This window comes from Eleutherodactylus coqui, chromosome 2, assembly GCF_035609145.1.
Source record: "Eleutherodactylus coqui strain aEleCoq1 chromosome 2, aEleCoq1.hap1, whole genome shotgun sequence".
In the NCBI taxonomy this organism is placed as follows: domain Eukaryota; kingdom Metazoa; phylum Chordata; class Amphibia; order Anura; family Eleutherodactylidae; genus Eleutherodactylus; species Eleutherodactylus coqui.
In genome coordinates, this window is record NC_089838.1 from 66,747,182 (window position 1) to 66,768,617 (window position 21,436).

The window sequence follows — 21,436 nt, forward strand, 5'->3', positions numbered from 1 at the left end:
GAGAGAGAAGTCAGTTTTTCGCATTTAGAGAGAGCTGCAAGCTCTACTTTGATCTCCGCCCCCACTCCTCTGGTACTGAATACCAGAAAGTGGGAATTGTAATTACCCGCCTGAGGGGAGAGCCCCAAAATTGGGCTTTCTCATTACCTGCTGGCTCTCCCGCCCGACTATCCCTTGACGCCTTTTTTTCCGCCTTGGGTCAAATTTATGACGAACCCGACCGTGCCGGCTACGCAGTCTCCAAGCTTCTGGCCCTGCGCCAGGGTTGCAAGATGGCGGAGGACTACTGTTCCCAATTCCGCCAGCACTGTACAGAATCCGGGTGGAATGATGCCGCCCTAAAAGACCTATTTTTGACCGGTCTGTCTGAGGGTCTTAAGGACCTACTCGTGGCCCACCCGGAGCCAAGAACCCTGGAGCAAGCCATGTCGCTGGCTATTCGGGCTGACCGACGTTTGAGGGCCAGACACGCCGCTCGGACCACTCCACTCCCCACGCCCACTTCTTCTACTGACCCGACTTTTCCACCTCCCACCACCGAGGCCATGGAGCTGGGAGCCATGAACCCCAAGCAACGACGGGAAAATCGCCTGAAGAAGAACCTCTGCTTCTACTGTGGGGAGCCGGGTCACCGCATTGCAACCTGCGCCAAGAAGCCATGGCAGGGAAAACGTCCGCTCCTAGGCAGTTGTCCGGAGGACTGTCTAGGAGCCAAGGTACTCCCTGTGTTGTCCAAAATGTTATTGCCTTGCACCCTAGAATTCCATTCTTTCCACCGTACTGGGCAAGCCTTCGTTGATTCTGGGGCTGCTGCTAATTTCGTTAACTTTAATTTCGTTGCTCAACTGTCCGGGGTTCTGTTACGTTTAGAGACTCCGATTCTTGTTTCAGGAGTGGACTCCACTCCACTGCAAGCAGGGGTAGTTAATCTGGTTACCCCCGAGGTAAGGTTTACTATAGGAGCCCTACATGTTGAAACCTGCACATTTCTGGTGATGAGAGATTTGTCTGTGGACGTCGTCCTAGGTCTCCCCTGGCTCCGGGAGCACAACCCGGTAGTAAATTGGGACACGTTGGAACTGGTAGAGTGGGGTCCCCGCTGTGCCAACCACCTATGTCCGGTGGAGGTGGGGATCTCCACCTGCGAGGGGATTCCCCTACCAGATTACCTCTCCGAGTTCTCGGATGTCTTCTCCAAGCAATTATCTGAAGCCCTGCCCCCTCATAGGGAATGGGACTGTAAAATCGATTTGCTTCCTGGGGCCAAACTTCCTAAGGGCCGCATTTATAATGTTACGGTTCCAGAGAGAGAATCCATGAGGGACTATATCCAGGACAGCTTGGCCAAGGGGCACATCCGGCCCTCAGAATCCCCGGTGGGTGCCGGGTTTTTCTTCGTCGAGAAAAAGGATGGGGGTCTCCGGCCCTGTATTGACTATAGAGAGCTAAATAAGATCACAGTCAGAAACCAGTATGCCCTTCCGCTCATTCCTGACCTCCTCAACCAGGTCGCTGGTGCCCAATGGTTTTCTAAACTTGATCTCAGGGGGGCATACAACCTCATTCGCATTCGGGAGGGGGATGAGTGGAAAACTGCCTTCAATACGCCTCTCGGTCATTTTGAATACCTAGTAATGCCTTTTGGCTTGTGTAACGCCCCCGCCATTTTTCAGGGGTACATGAATTCTGTGTTTCAGGATATCATGGGGGTGTTTGTCGTTGTATATCTAGACGACATTCTGATTTTTTCCTCCGACTTGCCGAGTCACCGTACTCATGTTCAAACCGTGCTAGCTCGACTCAGACATAACAAGCTGTTTGCTAAGCTCGAGAAATGTGTTTTTGGGGTACAAAAGATATCATTCTTGGGGTATATCATCACGCCATGCGACTTCCAGATGGATCCTGGGAAGGTGAAAGCCATCACGGAGTGGGCCCGGCCAGGTACCTTGAAAGCTCTTCAACGCTTCCTCGGCTTCGCCAATTACTATCGCAAGTTCATCAAAGACTTCTCCGTGGTGGCTAAACCTCTAACGGACCTCACCAGAAAGGGAGCAGATGTGAGTACCTGGTCTTCTGAGGCTCTGAGGGCCTTCGATAACCTAAAGGCGGCGTTCTCTTCAGCGCCTGTCCTGGTACAACCGGATCTGTCCTGCCCATTTGTGGTGGAGGTAGATGCCTCAGAGTTTGGTGTGGGAGCGGTACTGTCCCAAGGGCCCTCCACACTCACTAACCTTAGACCGTGTGCCTATTTTTCTAGAAAGTTCTCTTCCACTGAACGGAACTACGATATAGGCAACCGGGAATTGCTGGCTATTAAGTGGGCTTTTGAGGAGTGGAGGCATTTTTTGGAAGGAGCTCGTCACCAGATCACGGTACTCACAGACCATAAAAACCTCACCTATTTAGATTCCGCTAAGAGGGTAAATGCTCGGCAAGCCCGCTGGGCCTTGTTTTTCTCTCGGTTCAATTTTGTTGTTACCTATAGACCCGGTTCTAAAAATGTCAAGGCAGACGCCCTGTCTAGGAGTTTTGGTTCTCCGGAACCTTCCGAGTCTGAGCCTGAGAGCATTCTCTCTCCTGGAGTGGTCCTCGCTGCTGTCTCCTCCGACCTTTCACCTCTCTTACACGCTGCTCAACAATCCGCCCCTGAAGCCCTTCCGGAAGGCAAATTTTTTGTTCCGTTGTCACTGAGATTGAAAGTGTTAGAGGAGACACATGCTTCAGTCCTAGCTGGACACCCCGGTATCAGGGGTACACTAGAGTTAGTATCCAGACTCTATTGGTGGCCGCACATGGCCAGGGATGTACGGTTATTTGTGTCCGCGTGCCCGGTTTGCGCAAGGGGGAAGAATCTCAGGAGACGTCCTGAGGGTCCTCTTCTTCCCTTGCCCATTCCGTCCAGGCCATGGTCCCATTTGTCCATGGATTTTATTACTGATCTGCCATCCTCGCTGGGGAATACGGTCATTTGGGTCATAGTTGACCGTTTTTCTAAAATGTCACATTTCGTTCCGCTTTGCAAGTTACCTAACGCCAAACTTCTGTCTGAAATGTTCATCAAGGAGATTGTTCGGCTACATGGGGTCCCCGAGGATATTGTGTCAGATAGAGGGGTACAGTTCGTCGCTCGCTTCTGGCGAGCTTTTTGTAAAAACCTAAATGTCAATTTGTCTTTTTCCTCCGCCTTCCATCCCGAGAGTAACGGACAAACAGAACGGATGAATCAAGAACTTATCCAGTACCTGCGACTTTTTGTCTCTGATAACCAGTTTCAGTGGGCCAACTACCTGCCTCTCGCCGAATTTGCTATTAACAACCATGTTAACTCGTCATCTCAAGTGTCACCTTTTTTTTGTAACTATGGGTTCCATCCCCGATTCTCGCTTTCTACTCCCCTTGTCTCGAACAATCCGGCCGCTGACATATCCTCTGAGGAACTGTGCACAGTTTGGGCCCAGGTTCGTAAGAACCTTCAGGGCTCCCAAGAGAAGCTACGTAAATACTCTGAGAAAAGATGTACTATCTCGGCACCTTTTGTGGTCGGGGAGCAGGTTTTATTGTCATCCAAAAATCTGAGACTTAAGGTTCCCTCCCTGAAACTTGCTCCTCGGTTCATTGGCCCATTTACTGTGTCGCAGGTTATCAACCCGATGTCATATAAGTTGTCACTTCCGGACTCCTGGAAGGTCCACAAGGTTTTTCATAAAAGCTTGCTTAAAAAATACGTGACTCCAGTTCTACCCACCCAGAACCCGCCCCCTCCTTCTTTGGTACAGGGGGAACTGGAGTATGAAGTAGAAAGGCTTGTTGACGCCCGACGGGTTAGAGGTGTACTGCAGTACCTGGTCCACTGGAGTGGATTTGGCCCTGAGGATAGGACGTGGGTCCCTGCCAGGGACGTTCATGCCCCACGCCTAGTCCGATCATTCCACAGGGCCTTCCCGCTCAAGCCCGCTCCTGGCCATGGGGGTCCGGTGTCCCCCCGTAGAAGGGGGGGTACTGTCAGAACCAGCAATTCTCGGGGGCCCCGTGCCCACACCACCGGTCCTGCCACCCGGGTTACAGGAGTGCGGCGTAGGGGAGCCCCGATTCTTGTGATCTCCCCGGGCCGCTGTCAGACTGGTCGCCGCCGGGTTGCTAGGGAGGCAGCAGGTGCTTCTCTAGGCACTTGACTACCAGGCTGGCTTCCCTAGTAACTGTCTGTGCTGCAGACTGGGGGTGTGTCCCCAGCACCTCCCTGATTAGCCCTGCTGCTGTCAGGCTCCCCGCCCCTATCGGCTTCTGGGGCGGGAGCGCTGACAGCATTTAAAAAGGTGTGTTTTCCTTTCAGCCCTTGCCAGTGTTAGTTTGGTCTTCCAGCTGCACCCGCGTATTCTTTTGACTCCTGTTTGTGACCCCGGCTTTCCTGACCTCTGCTTTTGGACCTTGACTACGTTTTTGCCTGACCCCCCTGTACTGCGTACCCTCCTGTTGCCGACCCGGATTGTCTGACCATTCTACCGTTGTTTGTCTTCAGTGTCTGTTTGTCTTCCCGTGTCCCGCTTCCCTAGTGAGGGTAGGGACCGCCGCCCAGTTGTCGCCCTGGGGGTTAGCCCAGGGGGGCAAGTAGGCAGGGACAGGGGTTGCGGGATATCTCAGGGACCCCCATATCCCGGACACTGTCCTGACAGATGGGTGTCCACAAATGGATTTAAACAAGCAGATTTGTTTTGCGGACCTTTTGGTCCAGAAAACAAATCATAGCATGCTCCATTTTTGTGCGGTTCTCCCACAGACAGCTTCCATTAAAGTCAATGAAAGCCATCCGATCCTTGGCCCGTCCACAGCTGACACTGCGGATGGGACACAGATCCCATGGGAAAGTAGGAGATTAAAAAGAAAATCTGTACTGTGCATGTCCGACAGTGCACTGTGCGGACCATCCACAGTACAGATAACCCAGAAGTGGAGGGGTCCGTGCAGACGCCGCTGCCTTCCCATACGGGTACACAGGGTCCTCGGATGTGGGCAGGGTGGGATTCCATTATGGGCTCCCGTCTGCAGGATCCGACCTGCCCATGGACATTAGGCCTTTTACTGTGGCTGCTCTTTCAGCCAGTCTTCCCTTCTTTGGTCCTTGTGGATGGTGTTCAGGAGTATTGTTGGCTGTTGTGATCAGCCAGGCTGCTTTTTACAAAATTGTATCGTTTCAACGCAAACTAATTTTTAGAAGGAGGCGCCTCTTCAATGAATGTAGCTCACTAGTTAGCACTTTTGCCTTGCAGTACTGTGTTGCTAGACGGGCAAGAGTAAACAGTGCTGGAGTTCTAGGTTTAAAACTGACCAAGGGGAACATCTGTATGTTAGTTTTATGCTCTCTTTATGTTTATCGTTCTTGTTTGTCTCCTTCTCCAGAGATGAAAGAACAAGTGTGATGGCTCAGTTGTTAGCACTGCTGCCTTATGGTGCTGGAGTTCCAGGCTGAAATTTGAACAAAGGCAACATCTGTTTGGAGTTTTTAAAGCTCATATCGATGTTGTCTTTGATGAGACTTAAACCTAGGACCCCAGAAGTGCTAACCACTTAGCCACATTTGTTGATAAGCCTCCTCATAATCATAGTTCTCCTCCTCTTTGGGAAATCGGGTCGATTGCTTCCAACATGAATATTCCAATAATCGCTCATCACTATTTCTGGTCATAGCAACCTAAAATGTTACTACATTTTCATAGTATTATAAACTGGTTACCTATTAAGTTAAAATTGTGTACAGGAGATCAGGCCACATTTGTGATCTAAAATGCATTATTTATATTAAGCATTGTGTACATAAAAATATATGTAGGATATATAGGGGAAGAGTATTAGTAACCAAATACTTAATGAAAATATGCATTCTTGAAAACCTCATATCCAATGATATTTCATTGGTATTAAAGAGTTAAACTATGAACTACATATTTGTGAATGATGAAGCAATGTTCATAATTACTTGTGCAAGCTATATTTACTCCTTACAATCCTTGAAATGCCATAGTGAAAGCAGCATGTGTATAGTAAGAAACGATAGTCAGAAACACATACTGAGACATTGAGGAACATCACAGATAAGAATTTTTTGTATAAAAGCTGAAACTTTTTTATGCTCTTGACATGAAGACCAGATGCCATCTTAGGCCTTAGTCAGACGGGCATTTTTTCGCGCGATTTGCGGATCGCATGACGGATGCGCATCCGCAAATCGCGTGACCGGTGCGCGCAAGTCGCCCGCAAATCGCCCGAAAATCTGCTCCTAGCCGCGTTTCATTAGAAACGGGCCGGAGCTGTCCAGCGCATTGCATTCAATGGAGACGGCAATAGAGCCGGCTCCATTTAAAGCAATGCGCTGCGGGCGAGCCCGGGATGAATTGTCGGGAAGGGCTTAAATATATAAGCCCTTCCCTGCAATTCATCCTAAAAATGTGTAAAAATAAAAAATATATATATACTCACCTTCTCCCGGCAGCCGGAGCTCCGCGCGGCCGTCCTGCAGTGGGTGTGAAGGGGGTGTGAGTCAGACCTGCCCCTAATTGGCTCAGCGCTGAGAGGCAGCAGTCACTCACCCATTCATGAATTCATGAATGGGTGTGTGAGTGAAACCTGCCTCTGATTGGTCAGGGCTGTGACCAATCAGAGGCAGATCATTCAGCAGGCGGGGATTTTAAAGCCCCGCCGGCTGAATAGTGCCGAGAAGCAGTTCAGGAGAACTGACAGCGGCCGCGGCTGGACTCTGGCTGCAGCGGAAAGGTGAGTATACAATTTTTTTTAATTTTAACACATTTTAGGATGAATTGCAGGGAAGGGCTTATATATTTAAGCCCTTCCCGACAATTCACCCTGCGCACGCCGGCAGCCCATTGCTTTCAATGGAGCGGCTGTATTGCCGGCTCCATTGAATTCAATGGGCAAACATCGTTCTTCTCTGTCACAGCTGTTACAGCTGTGGCAGAGAAGAATGATTTGTCTTCTATATGTTCTCAATGGGGACGGCGCTGCTGCCGCCGGCCCCATTGAGCGCATATAGAGAAGAGAACAGGAATCGCAGATCGCAGATAGGTGCGATCTGCGATTTCTGTTCTATAATTTATCGGACAAGCGCATAAAAAGCGCTCATGTGTCCGATACCATTGCAAAGCAATGGTTTTATAAAATCGCCGGACGCATGCGCAAATCACGGCTAAAAACGCCCGTCTGACTAAGGCCTTAAGCTGCAAAACAAATTTCCATCTTAGAGACTGTGTGCTATATATTAACTAGAATTTCACCTTTTGGACAAAGCAGGATATCAGTGAAATCAAAAAAAGTAGGGAAAAAATAAAGAATTCTCTGTTACGTATACAATAAAAAATTAGGGTAAAAACAACTAAAAGTCATGAAATTACTGTTTACAGTTTAATAATTATAGGGGGTGCAGAGGTTACAATATAAACTAGGCTTATGCTTAAAGGGGTTGTCCCGAGGCAGCAAGTGGGTCTATACACTTCTGCATGGCCATAATAATGCACTTTGTAATGTACATTGTGCATTAATTATGAGCCATACAGAAGTTATAAAAAGTTTTATACTTACCTGCTCCGTTGCTGGCGTCCTCGTCTCCATGGTGCCGACTAATTTTCGCCCTCCGATGGCCAAATTAGCCGCGCTTGCGCAGTCCGGGTCTTCTTCCTTTCTGAATGGGGCTCCGTGTAGCTCCGTGTAGCTCCGCCCCGTCACGTGCCGATTCCAGCCAATCAGGAGGCTGGAATCGGCAATGGACCGCACAGAAGCCCTGCGGTCCATGGAGACAGAGGATCCCGGCGGCCATCTTCAGCAGGTGAGTATGAAGACGCCGGACCGCCGGGATTCAGGTAAGCGCTGTGCGGGTTGTTTTTTTAACCCCTGCATCGGGGTTGTCTCGCGCCGAACGGGGGGGGGGTTTTAAAAAAAAAAAAAACCCCGTTTCGGCGCGGGACAACCCCTTTAAGGGTCCCTTTTACACTGAAAAAATGTTGGGCACTTAAGTACCCAACAGTTGTCCCAGCGATTATCACTCCGTCAATGGAGGTGGAGCAGGCCAGAGATGAGTAAGAAGGCAGTCATTGTTTTCGAAACTGAGGTGAGCACCAAAATCACGCTAATTATTTATTTGACAGCAATTTATTTTCTGCGGAAGTCACAGATAGAATAAAATGGAAATTATGTATGTAGAGACTGCTAACCTTACACTATCTGTCATATATGATTAAAAAAAAAAAACAGCCTAAAAAGCTAGAACAGCACACTTAATTTAGGGATTTTGGAGTGGGTAGCATAAAAATACTTTTTGCATTGACATAATCTAATATAAAAAATCCTGCAGGCTTTCTCTTGCTCCACACTTTGACCGCTTTGCGTAACCTTTGGTGGATAATTTTAGTGTCATTAGATTTGTGACATCCTCACCATCGCCATAAATCATACAATTTGAGTTTGATACATTGACTAACCTTCCAGGCCAGGTCAAAGTTCCTATGTTAAGTCTAGCTGCGCTGCTAAGTGACGTTCATATCAAGTGCTTACCAGTCTGACTGCAGCCATGTCCCCAAAATATGGAAGACCAAGCTGTGGACTGCGAAGAGTTCAAGCCGAATCCTTAGCTCGACAGTTTTTAAAACATTTACAACTATTTTTTCGAACATTTATGTTTGTGTAGCGAATATCTGGTCAATCTGGTATATATAAAATACCTATTCATCATACATCTATCATCACAACAAATACAATATTAGGGGGCCATATAAGTTGTTGTCTTTGAAAGTCTTATTTTCACTCATCTAAGGATTTTTTTGTCTTTGTACAAATCATAGTGAGGACCAAAGACCTAAAAGATCCCTTACAAAGAGTCAAACTGAAGCAAATACAGTATAGAGGAAACCCTTGATATAGACAAGATTGTAATCCCACAGAGAATGTTGCGTCTCCGCAGCGAGAGAGACGTCGTTAAGTAAGAACCTAATGATTTTTTCCAGCGATATGACACAGTCATGGATGAAAACTGCAGCTGTGAAGTATTCACTTGCTTATGCTCATTCTTACCAGGAAGGATTTCTTATGTTACTCTTTACAATAAGATCTTTTGAATCTGTATAATTGAATTAATATATGAATAAGCAATTTAAAACATGCGGTGCACAGATTGTCTGATGTGTGAGCAGCAGTTATTTCTACTTTTTTCATTTTCAAATAGTATATCAAAACTCTATAGTTGTTTATAATTAGTTATAAATGTTTGTGTTTAACAGATTTATCACTGCAAAAGGGCCTAGAAAATGTAAAATCAAAGGTAGTCGAGAGCCTGGGCAGTGACCGGAAGCCCCAGTGAACAGTCACGTGATCATCGTTATCCAATAGTTAACTGTGATCACGTAAAAGTTGAAAAAAAAAAGTTTTAAAATTTAAGTTTCATCTCTATTCACTGATCTGATCAGTGAGGGGAGATGAAACTTCTTATCTCAAGTCTCCAGCGATGTTCCCTGATATGATCTTCAGTCCCGATCCCCTCCGCTGATCTGTGCTGATCTACCTTATTTAGATTGCTACCTGTAATGCCTATGTAATTTACAAAAAGAGAACGCTCACTTTCCTGCAGTTACAGCAGCAGCTTGTTGAGCATTTTTTGTTTGAGACCACAGCACTTCAGCAGGATTATGACTCTACTTTTTACACCCCATCCCTGCCACTAAGGCTAAGAAATACCCCCATAAATTGTTGGGTTTGCAGCAAGCAAGGTAGGGGGGAATGTATACCTGATTTTATTGCCCATCCGAAGCAGGCCTCTGCAATCACCCCTGTTTTGAGATATACCACATTATTAATTTTATCTAAGATGTAGGAAATGCCAAAAAAGGGAGGGGGGATTATTTTTAGGGAGTCAATATTTTTTCTGCACAAGTGTACAATAAGGCCTGGAATTTATTCGGTTGTGCCCTGAAAGTTATTGTAGGCCTAGCAATAGGAATTTATTCAGTTGTGCCTTTCCTCCATTATAGGCCTAGCCATTAAAGATGAGCGAACGTGTTCGGCTCCGCCCCTTTTCGCCCGAACACCGAACTTTGCGCGCAATTCCGTGCTCGGGCGAAAAAAGTTCGAGGGTCGCCGTGGCAGCGCGGGGGGGTGCGGCGGGGAGTGGGGGGGAGAGGGAGAGAGAGAGGGCTCCCCCCTGTTCCCCGCTGCTGCCGCCCGCGCCGCCGCGCCTCTCCCCGCCCCCCCGGCACCCCCCGAATCTTTACGCGTGGACACTGAAGTCCTCGGTAAAGCCGGTGTCCGGGTGCGTAAGTGTTCGTTAAGAACACGTTCGCTCATCTCTACTAGCCATGTATCCTGTAAGAAGATTGGGGCTACGATGGGGGTATTGTGAAAACAGAAGAACCAGTGCTATAAAACTTGGGGGGGTGACACCCCAGTTTAACTTGCTTGAAACAAAGAAAACTGTTAGGAAAATGACATATTTGAGAAAAAAATGAAATTTTATTTATTTTTCACCTATTTTATAATAATTTTTGCAAAACCTGTGGAGTTAGAATGTTCAGTACACACCTAGATAAATGGGCTAGGGGATCTAGATTTCAAAATGTAGCTATTTGTGTGTGTGTGTGTGTGTGTGTGTGTGTGTGTGTGTTGGGGGGGGGGCGTTCTATCATTTTGGCAGCTTGATTGCTCTACAAGTGAGCAATGGGGCCAGGAATTTTCAGTTGTGCCCAAAAGCCAAAGGGCGTTTCCTCTATTACAGGCCTAGCCATGTGTCAAGTAAGCAGATTGAGGTTATACTAGGTATGTTTCTGAACACCGGACAAACCGGGGAATCCATTTCATGGTTCAAGTCTTCATTCATATGTGTGCTGTACAATAAAAATGTTTTTAAAATGACACAATTGCCCAAAAAATGAAAATTGTATTTTTTTCCTGCTGCTTTTCTTAGACTCAATCAAAAATTGAGGGGACAAAATACGCAGTACACCCCTAGATTAATTTAAGAAGTGTAGTTTTCAAAATGGGGTCATTTGTGGGGGTTCTCTGTCGCCTTGGCAGCTGAAGGGCTCTACAAGTGGGCAATGGGGCCTGAAAAACCTTCAAGCAAAGTGTTTGTTCTGAAAGGCACCAGCTGCTCCTTTCGGTTTGGGCCCTGTTGTGCATAGAGATATAAGATTAGGGCCACAATGGATATGGTTCTGAACACAGGACAAACAGGGGGATCCATTTCTCATGTGCAAAATAGAAAAAAAAACTGTCTTTTTAAATTGACATTGTTCCTCAAAATTTTAATAAGGAATGTACATTTAAACATGCAGATTTGTACATATCCCAAATGGTTAAAAAATAACAGATGGAAATAATATATATATCATCAAAAATGTGTACAGTAAGTTTGCACACATTTGACATATTGCAGTTGAAAATGTGAAAAAAAAAGACAATTTAAAAAATTTTTTTTCCAATGTTGGCACTTTTAATTTTTTATCACCCAAATGAAGTATAATATGTGGCAAAAAAAAACCAATGTGGTGAACAAACTATGCCCAACGGCACGTCCCAGTGAAGTGCTATTACACAGGAGCGAGTATCGCTGGCATCACTCAGAGCGTGGCCAGCATGGAGGCGGGACAGACGCTGAGCGCTCTCCCCTCGTTCGCCTCCATTCACTGTAAGTAGACAGTCGTTCAGAACTGGATGGCTACTGTTTACACCGAATGGCTAATTGTTCAAGTTTCTGCATGCAGAAACTGAACAACTGAACAAGTTTTGCTTTGTCGTTCAGTCTCTGCATGCATTTACATGGGACAACTATCGTTTAAACTCCCATAGGAGAGCGGGTATTTGAACAACTCTTAACGATAATCCTCCCGTGTAAATGTGCCTTAAATGTCTAACTCTAACCAAACAGTCTGTGACTAAGAATGTGTTAATTATATTAAATCATTAGTTAATTATATGAACTCATCCAATCAATGTGCAAGGTGAATTTTGTTGGCAGTTAGCCAGAATCTTACCTTAGAAAGCTCATTACACTTGAAAATAAAAGGCAGGTTCTATTGCTGTCTCATGCCAAGAAATCTCTGGGCATATATTCTTGTTTCTTTTCTCTATCCTACTTTGTTGCTTTCCTAAATCACTTTCGTCTGTAACATTTATTCTAAATAAACTTTTTAAAACTCTACACTATCAGACTGGAATACTTGAGACCTCCATATCAGTATAAACATCCACTTTGCAGAAAAGTCTGTAAAGAAGAATATTTTTGAGTGGGAAACACAAAAGCTTTGGAGATGTGGAAGACTCCATAGCACTGTGCATTTGAACATTTTCTCATATATGTTTTCACTGTGCTGTTACCTTTTATTTTTCTGGAATATGTATGAATATATTGACAACTGGATGTTGCTATTCAATAGGGAGGTTCCCTAATTATTATTCAATCACAGCTGACAGTGCCAGACACAGCTCTTTGACAAGGGAAGTGGTAACAGCTAGTTGTCAATATATTCCTGAATTTACAGGACAAAAGCAGAGGAAAGGTACAACTCTTAAGTTCTGAGAGACCATGCTCAAAAATTGTTATTTAATGGGAATTTCAACTTTTATTAAAACAGACATGTCTGGTGAGCCGAGAAGTGCTTTTTAAGATATATTGACATGACTAAATAGCTAGAATACGGTGATAATGTTTGTTACTATGTAATGCTGTGGGAGCAACAGCATTGTTGTGTGGCATGATTTTGTATTTACAGTTTCATGCAGCTTTTATCATGTAGTAATTGGATTTGAAGTGGTCTACTAAAGTGACATAAACTGTATACTGTCTCAGTTGTGTAATTAATTTGAGACAACTGTTCAGATTATATGAGCTGGAACCCACTGGCAGTGAGTTTAGACTGCTGTGATTAAAACTTTCCATAATTAATTATTTTACATGAAAAAAAAATCTAGGAAGCCTGTGGGCGTGTGATGTGTCATCATTTTCTGCTTACTAAAGAAGGAGATACAGCTTTTATCTTAGAGTTTAGAGGCTATTCACTAACCATGTACAAATAGTTTCTTTTTTAATGAATTATAACTTAAATGTATTAAATAAAAGCACATTTCTGATTGGTTTATAATGTTTTCTGCCTATTACACCATGCAAATACATTGGAAATTCTGATATCTCAGATGCCAGGCCCATTCATAGAACCCATCTGTTTAGCACTATGGTTTTTTTTTCATATTTTACTATATTTTCATAGAAAATTATATATAAAGCTTGCCGCCTGACAATCCAATGCTGGAATTGTGCCAGAACACAGACTCAAGCTTATCAGCTTCATATGAATGTAAATAAGTTAGTTAAAACATATCCATCTTGTACCTGAGGTGCACATAAGTGTGCTCAGTCATGGAAGTATATATCGAAGAGATAACCAGATCCGTGGTGTGGTCTGAGGGCTGCATTGTATACTGAATCCCTCCCAAGGCTCATTCAAAACTTAAAGGGACATTATCATCTGAGACATTTATGGTATATTGAAGGTACAGCCTATGCCATAGAGGTCTGATATGTGCCCATTCCTCTTCCAGGAATTTGCCTATTGAAAAACAGGGATTTCCCTTTTTTCCTGATGGCACTACAGAAAGGAAAAGGCTATACTTGCAGGTTTTGTTTATGTGAGTTGCTTAAATAACAGAATGTGTCACTACTCCTTTAAAACTACAATGAACATAGCTGCAGACACGCATGGCCACCTCATCTACTCCTTTCTGAGGTTCCAAACACGGGTCAGGAGACCCCTATTCTGACAATATATGATAATCTCTGAGATGACCACACAGTGCATCATTAGTACTTAAACATCATTGTTCCACATGTCTCTCCTCTTCTCCTATACGTGTACTGTACTATAAAAACTGAACTAGAGGTCACAATTGCATTGGCCACATGGCTTGTTAATGAAGTTCCAATCAAGAAAGCAGAAAAGGTATAGAGACGTTACATGTAGCATTCTGCTAAATGTCTGAGGGAGCTTACAGAACTTATTCCAGCAATTTATGCTCTTTTATACGTATGGAGGCAGGACTCTTATTTTGAAAAAAAAAAAATGTTAGACATAGAAAATTAAAATCCAGCATTGTGGATCTGGTGATGCAGAAACTTAAAAATGTCTGTAAATGTATATTAAAGGGGTTGTTTGAGATAAAAAAAAGTTTTTTTTCCCCAAATGGGGCTCTCAATTTCTCAAATAATAAAGAGCTCATAGAGCTCATACTGTCCTCTCCCTACTCCTTGCTCGTCTTCTGCCTGTGGCTCCAGGTCTCCGCTGTCTTCTTTGTTTATAGCCTGCAGTCAACCTGTGATATCCCATAAACATGCCACTGTAGCCAATGACAGAGCTCAGCGCCGATCACTGAACGGAGACCATGTGCTTCCTATATGCAGTAGAGAGGTGCCATAAAGATCACACTCCATTATAGTGAATGAGAGAAACCGTTCTTTCCACATTTCCTATAGACTATAATTCACACTTAAGGCAATCATCAAATTTTGGGAAAACATTCTGCTCAGTTGTGGGTATATTACCTGGTGGTGTTCTTCTTTGCTTATGTCCATCTGATCTGCTGATTTTCAGCCAGTCAAGATGGCTGTTACAATTATCTAGCTGCCTAATGCAAACTGTTAATTGCTCATTGATTGGCCAGGACTGATCACGTGACAACTATAGGCCAGTTAGAGAGCAGTTATAGTGTACTGGTAGTCTTAAGATTGTGTTGGCCACCTTGCATGGCTAAAAACAAGACCCATAACCAGCGCTTCAGAGGGGCATTGACATAGAAGACCAACAGCAGATAGTATAACTACCTCCTCCGGATCTGGGACAAAATTTTGTCCCAAAACTGTAAGGTTGCTTTAATGTGCCTATCATATGATTGATATCACTGTTACCCACATGTAATGGGGCCTACTGGGTTCCACCAAGGTTTCTGTCATTTTGAGAGGAAGAGTAGAGCAGCATGTGAGCATTACATGAGCATTGCAACCATTAAATTGCAAAAGAGCTAGATTTAAGGCTTATGTCACATTGCTACAAACAGATTTGGGTTCTACATAGTTCTGTACAAACCCATTCACAGGCGCAGATTGTTCCCATTATTATCCTTACTCCTAAAACTCTATCAATATAAAAGATTACTTATTGCTTGGTATATTTAAATATGTTCCAAACGGAATGATTGGTCAGACAGAGCAGAATGAATAGCCCATCTTCTGTGTATTAAAAACGTTGCCTGCTAAAGTAATTCTTAATTAAATAATTAAAAGATGATTGTGAAAATACATTTATTACAGTCAGACCTCACCGCATTATCTCCCAAATGTTCACATAGATGGATTCAGTCTTAAATAAAAAATGTTCTAATCTGTCAGAAGGAAGAAAGCTAAATAATTTGTTCAGCCATTTGTGAGTTGTTCTAGACCTTGAACTGCATGACAAAGCTGTGTTCTCTCCGCTATGAAATAACACTGTGGATCTCTTTAAATTAGTTATTGTCTGTGTTTCTTTCTTTCAGGACTACACACTGACAATGTACTTTCAGCAGGCTTGGAGGGATAAAAGACTTTCATATTCAGTGATTCCTTTAAATTTGACCTTGGACAATAGAGTGGCAGATCAGCTCTGGGTTCCTGATACATACTTTTTAAATGACAAGAAATCTTTTGTTCATGGTGTTACAGTGAAGAATAGAATGATTCGTCTTCATCCTGATGGCACAGTGCTGTACGGTCTAAGGTCAGTCTGCAGTAAATACTCTTACTTGATTGCACGGTCTTAGATTTTGGCGCATTAAGTTCATTATCAAGCATAATGACCTTATGCATATTAAGTACTTCATTCCAACCCCGACATTGCAGTGTACTGTTATCAGCATGTCTTTGGTAAATGACAAATTTGAATATGAAGTTTTAGAGAAAAGTTTAGAAATTAATGTTTTCTTCTTGTCCGTGAAAAGACAGAATATAAGGAACTTTCTGTGTCTTGTATTCAATGAATGACTTTTTAAATAAATTTTAAAAGGCATTATGATGCAAATACTGTAAGGTCTTCCCAGTTTACCACCGGTGATGGTGATGCAGAAAGACAAAACGGGAAAGAAAAACTTGGTGCTTGTTTGCCTCATCTCCTTTCTTTAATCTTGGTTATTTGCCCACTTACTTGCTTGTAGGTCCCCTGAAGAGAGGTTTTCCCTCACCCAATAATACAAGGGATATAGCCAACCTGTTCTGGGACTCCTTTCTCAGAGAACCCCGAGCTCCTCACATTGTCTGTCTCTATGCTATGTACACTTCTGTTGCCTTCCTGCAATCTAACTCTCGATGGGTCCATTTAACCTGTGTATTTTACTAAGATGACTTGTCTTGTTGTGTATATATAAAAAAATATTGTATCAGACCAATACAATTTTGCAGTTGTGACTAAGAGCTCATGGGCACAGGTGTATTAGGCCGCTTCCACATGGTCGATTTTTCTTGCTTGATTTTGTAGCGATGTGACAGTGCTACAAAAAGCACGTATATAGGGCCAATGCTTTCCTATGGGTTCTTCCACACAAGCAATATTTTGAAGGCTGCTACATTGCGAGACTACAAAATTGTGGCATGCTCTATACAGCCGCGATTTGCGTTTTTTTTTTTTTTTGTTGCCCATGTTTCCCTATGGAACCTGCTTGTTTATCGCATAGCACGATTTTCATGCGATGCAATATTTTTTTTTTACATTAGAGAGTCCTATTAAATTTCTCGCTACAAAATTATGTGAGAAAATGCGGGTAGCAGCAACACAATGCTACATTTTTCCTGAAGAAGAAAGCATCGCTGACGCTACAAAATTGTGTGTACGTAGCAGTGATATCGCAGCGATTTTTGTAGCAGCAATATCGCTGTCGCCCGTGTGGAAGCTGCTTTAAGGATGGTCGCCCATAGATTCATATTGAACTGATATAGTGGCCACAGACTGATATCTCTCTGTGCTTCCAGTTTTATAAAAGAGTATTGTTACTGGAAGAAAACCTAATGCTACACTAAATGGAGAAGCACACAATGCCTATAGCTCTGTAAGACAGAACTGTATGGAAGTGGAGTGCCACCCCCTGGCACCGTGGACATGGCTGTGTAGATTTCATGAGAACATTGCAAGACCTTCACAATTTAAGATTATATATATTGTTGACATAGTGTATTGTATAGAATCCAACTTACTAGTTGAAGTGTACATTAAATAAGAAAGAGTCCAAAGAAGTGTCATTTGACAGAAGATGAGGTACCCGTTAGCAATTCAGTCTGAGCTAGTGATCTATGAGATGTTATTCAGATATGCAGGTTCTCCTATGCAGATCCTGAAGGTTTTCTTACCCATATCCCCAATAAAGACAAGAACATGTAGCAGAAGTGGACTTATTAATACTCAGTCTTTGGGTAGAATGTTCATTGAACTTACTTTGTGTGTCATGTGGCCTACCTGTTATCTGTTTCAGGGTTATTCCCTTCTCAAACAATTATGGTTGAGTTGGGAATACTCTTCTGCATCTAGTATCCAGGGGGACCTAGATTATGGAAAAATCCAAATTTACTGTTCTATTCTGTTTTCATGAGGCTAGGTGAATACAAGCCATAAATGCAGGTTGTGCCTGAGAGAATCGGGTGCAATTTGCATTGGAAAATGACTGTATGCTGTCCAATATATACACGGGCACAGCACATTCACATATATTAGCATGCCTATTTTTATCTGTGAAAATGAACAGGAATAGGACATGCCAAGAGGTTTTTTTACGCAGACCAAGAGACTGTTTATTGCTGCGGAGTTACACAAACCAGACACAGCTGCAGAATAAGCTAGACAAAGCTAGTTCAGCAATGAAAAGGTGCTGGCTTCTCATTGAAGGGGGACCTCTACTGGCCAGCATTGGGCTCCGGTGGTGGAAGAAACACTTCCACTATCACTCTATCACTTTTAGTACATATCACTCATTGAGCAATGTGTACTAAAGAAAGGAGGAGGCAGAAAGGGTCAAAACCCACTTCTCCCTCCTCCTCTGGGTTATCAGTATGTTGGCCTATACACTTCAGTAATAGGATTTTTCTGTACATTTGCTTTGTTGAAACCTTATTTAAGTCTTCAGTGCACTTGGTTTTTCTATGCACAAATTCTTATAGCGTCTTTCTTGAGACAATATGCATGTCTGAATAACATGAGACCAATAGGGTACTCACTGAGGGCAGAATGACTAATATACTGTTATAATTGTATACAGTTAGCAGACACAACACCTGTTTTATGCTCCATTCTCTCTTGTTAAAGTGTACTATGCCTAACTTTTCACGTAACTTTTCCAAGTAAGCCACCATGTTTGTACATGAGGAATAACATTAGTTCTCAACAGTTTGGTGATAGATGAAGGATATACACCACAGTTTTCAAACTCTGCCTGTAACTTTCATTTTTTCCTGGCTGGTGGATTGCGCCTTGCTGCTATAATGTGTTCTATACACTGTGCACAGATAAAATGCAGATTCTGTTCACACATATTAATAACAACAGATGTATTAAGATGTGTAGATATGATTTCAGAAGCAGCCAGATACACTAATTGGCTCATTAGCTGCTGCAGTGGCTGTCTGAGTCTCTGCTTCTTTCATCCTTCACTTTCCTTCTCCCCTCTTTTCTCCAAAGGTTTCTATTAACAGCATGAGTCATCACTTTCCTCCACTTCCTATTGTACATCCCAATGTCTCTGTAACTAGAAACAGGCATTATTTGACAACAGGCAGTGGACAGCAAATTAAAAGTAAGGAAGACCTCTACTGCCCAGCACTTTTTTCAGCGCAAAGCATATTTTTGGGCAACAAAGAGATTTGCGCTTTTGATGGTTATCCCATTGGCTACCATGTAAGCACAAGTTGTTTCATAAGTCAGTGACTATTTAATGATACTTCAAAGATTGGCACAAGTATTTAACTCATAAATCTTTATATAAATGTAGAAATGTCTTGACTTGGCATTCTATTTATGCGCCTCCTTAAGCCTAATGTACATGGCCATATTCTGGATGAATATTGAATGGATTCATAATTTAGCATCCATAGGCTGCTGTTTTTCATACTGTTCCATCAACTTTATACACAGGTTTTTTCCCTATGAATTTCTTACAGAATGTGCTAAAGATATTTTTTGAGATACAGTAAATCAAAGTTGCATATATTACAACTAGAGATGAGCGAACGCGTTCGTCCGAGCTTGATATTCGTGCGAATATTAGGGTGTTCGGGATGTTCGTTATTCGTAACGAACACCATGCGGTGTTCTGGTTACTTTCACTTCCTTCCCTGAGACGTTAGCGCGCTTTTCTGGCCAATTGAAAGACAGGGAAGGCATTACAACTTCCCCCTGTGACGTTCAAGCCCTATACCACCCCCCTGCTGTGAGTGGCTGGGGAGATCAGGTGTCACCCGAACATAAAAGTCGGCCCCTCCCGCGGTTCGCCTCAGATGCGGTGTGAGTTAGATGAGGGACAGTGCTGTTTGTACCGGAGCTGCTGTAGGGAAAGAATTGGTAGTTAGTGTAGGCTTCAAGACCCCCCAAAGGTCCTTATTAGGGCCACTGATAGCTGTGTGTTGGCTGCTGTTAGCAGTGGCAAATTTTTTTTTTCTCAAAATCGCCTCTGCAGACCGTTGCACCTGGCATTAGGGACAGAAGTGCTGCATAGGCAGGGAGAGTGTTAGGACTGAGTGTAGCCTTCAAGAACCTCAACGGTCCTTTCTAGGGCCATATTTATCCGTGTGCAGTACTGTCCAGGCTGCTGTTAGCTGTGCTGCATTTTTTTTTGCTTCTCAAAATCGCCTCTGCAGACCATTGCACCCTCCATTGATACTGCAGGGAAAGAATTGTATAGGCAGGGCCACAACACAGTTATTATTCATAGAATATACTCAGTGCTGCCTTTTGGTGGAAAAAAACTGAAAACAAATCTATTTGTCCAGCCTCTGTCCGTCCTAAGGGCGGTGGACACGTGTGAGCTGCTTGAACAACATTGCTAAATCAGACGCACCCAGCTACGCTTTACTGCTGGCTTCGCCATTTGCTTTCCTTAATTGGGAAAAAAATACCTGCTCTCCAAGAGTTATAATAACTCTGCTACCCTCACGTTCTGTGACACATAAGCAGGGACACAGCACAGTTATTAAACTTCTCATGTTCATTGAATATACGCAGTGCTGCCTTTTGGTGGAAAAAAACTGAAAACAAATCTATTTGTCCAGCCTCTGTCCGTCCTAAGGGCGGTGGACACGTGTGAGCTGCTTGAACAACATTGCTAAATCAGACGCACCCAGCTACGCTTTACTGCTGGCTTCGCCATTTGCTTTCCTTAATTGGGAAAAAAATACCTGCTCTCCAAGAGTTATAATAACTCTGCTACCCTCACGTTCTGTGACACATAAGCAGGGACACAACACAGTTATTAAACTTCTCATGTTCATTGAATATACGCAGTGCTGCCTTTTGGTGGAAAAAAACTGAAAACAAATCTATTTGTCCAGCCTCTGTCCGTCCTAAGGGCGGTGGACACGTGTGAGCTGCTTGAACAACATTGCTAAATCAGACGCACCCAGCTACGCTTTATTGCTGGCTTCGCCATTTGCTTTCCTTAATTGGGAAAAAAATACCTGCTCTCCAAGAGTTATAATAACTCTGCTACCCTCACGTTCTGTGACACATAAGCAGGGACACAGCACAGTTATTAAACTTAGATAATTCATTCACTAGAGGCAGTGGGGCCTTTCGTTTTCCAAAAAGGGCAAAAATTATATTTGGCCTGCAGTCTTGCGCCAATTTATTTCCTGCCTGTGAAATCAAATCACTGGTAATACAGCATGCTGAAGGGTAGGGGTAGGCCTAGAGGACGTGGACGTGGACGCGGCCGAGGACGCGGAGGGCCAAGTCAGGGTGTGGGCACAGCCCGAGCTCCTGATCCCGGTGTGTCGCAGCCGACTGCTGCGCGATTAGGAGAGAGGCACGTTTCTGGCGTCCCCACATTCATCGCCCAATTAATGGGTCCACGCGGGAGACGGTTATTAGAAAATGAGCAGTGTGAGCAGGTCCTGTCCTGGATGGCAGAAAGTGCTTCGAGCAACCTATCGTCAACACGCAGTTCTGCGCCGTCCACTGCTGCAAATCCGAATCCTCTGTCTGCTGCTCCTCCTTCCTCCCAGCCTCCTCACTCCACTACAATGACACCTGCTCAGGAGCGGGAACACTCCCAGGAACTGTTCTCGGGCCCCTGCTTAGATTGGGCAGCAGCGGTTCCTCTCCCACCAGAGGAGTTTATCGTCACTGATGCCCAACCATTCGAAAGTTCCCGGGGTCCGAGGGAAGAG

At 44.0% G+C, this 21,436-nt stretch overlaps 1 protein-coding gene across 3 annotated transcripts in view; it reads left to right on the plus strand.

The window, feature by feature from the left end:
• GABRB2 (gamma-aminobutyric acid type A receptor subunit beta2) overlaps positions 1-21,436 on the plus strand; it is a 386,028-nt gene that overhangs the window by 126,539 nt on the left and 238,053 nt on the right. For all 3 annotated transcript variants that reach the window (XM_066589803.1, XM_066589801.1, XM_066589800.1), the window contains exon 4: positions 15,574-15,794. In XM_066589803.1, the coding sequence (XP_066445900.1) occupies positions 15,574-15,794 (221 nt within the window). The remainder of the gene's footprint in view (positions 1-15,573; positions 15,795-21,436) is intronic.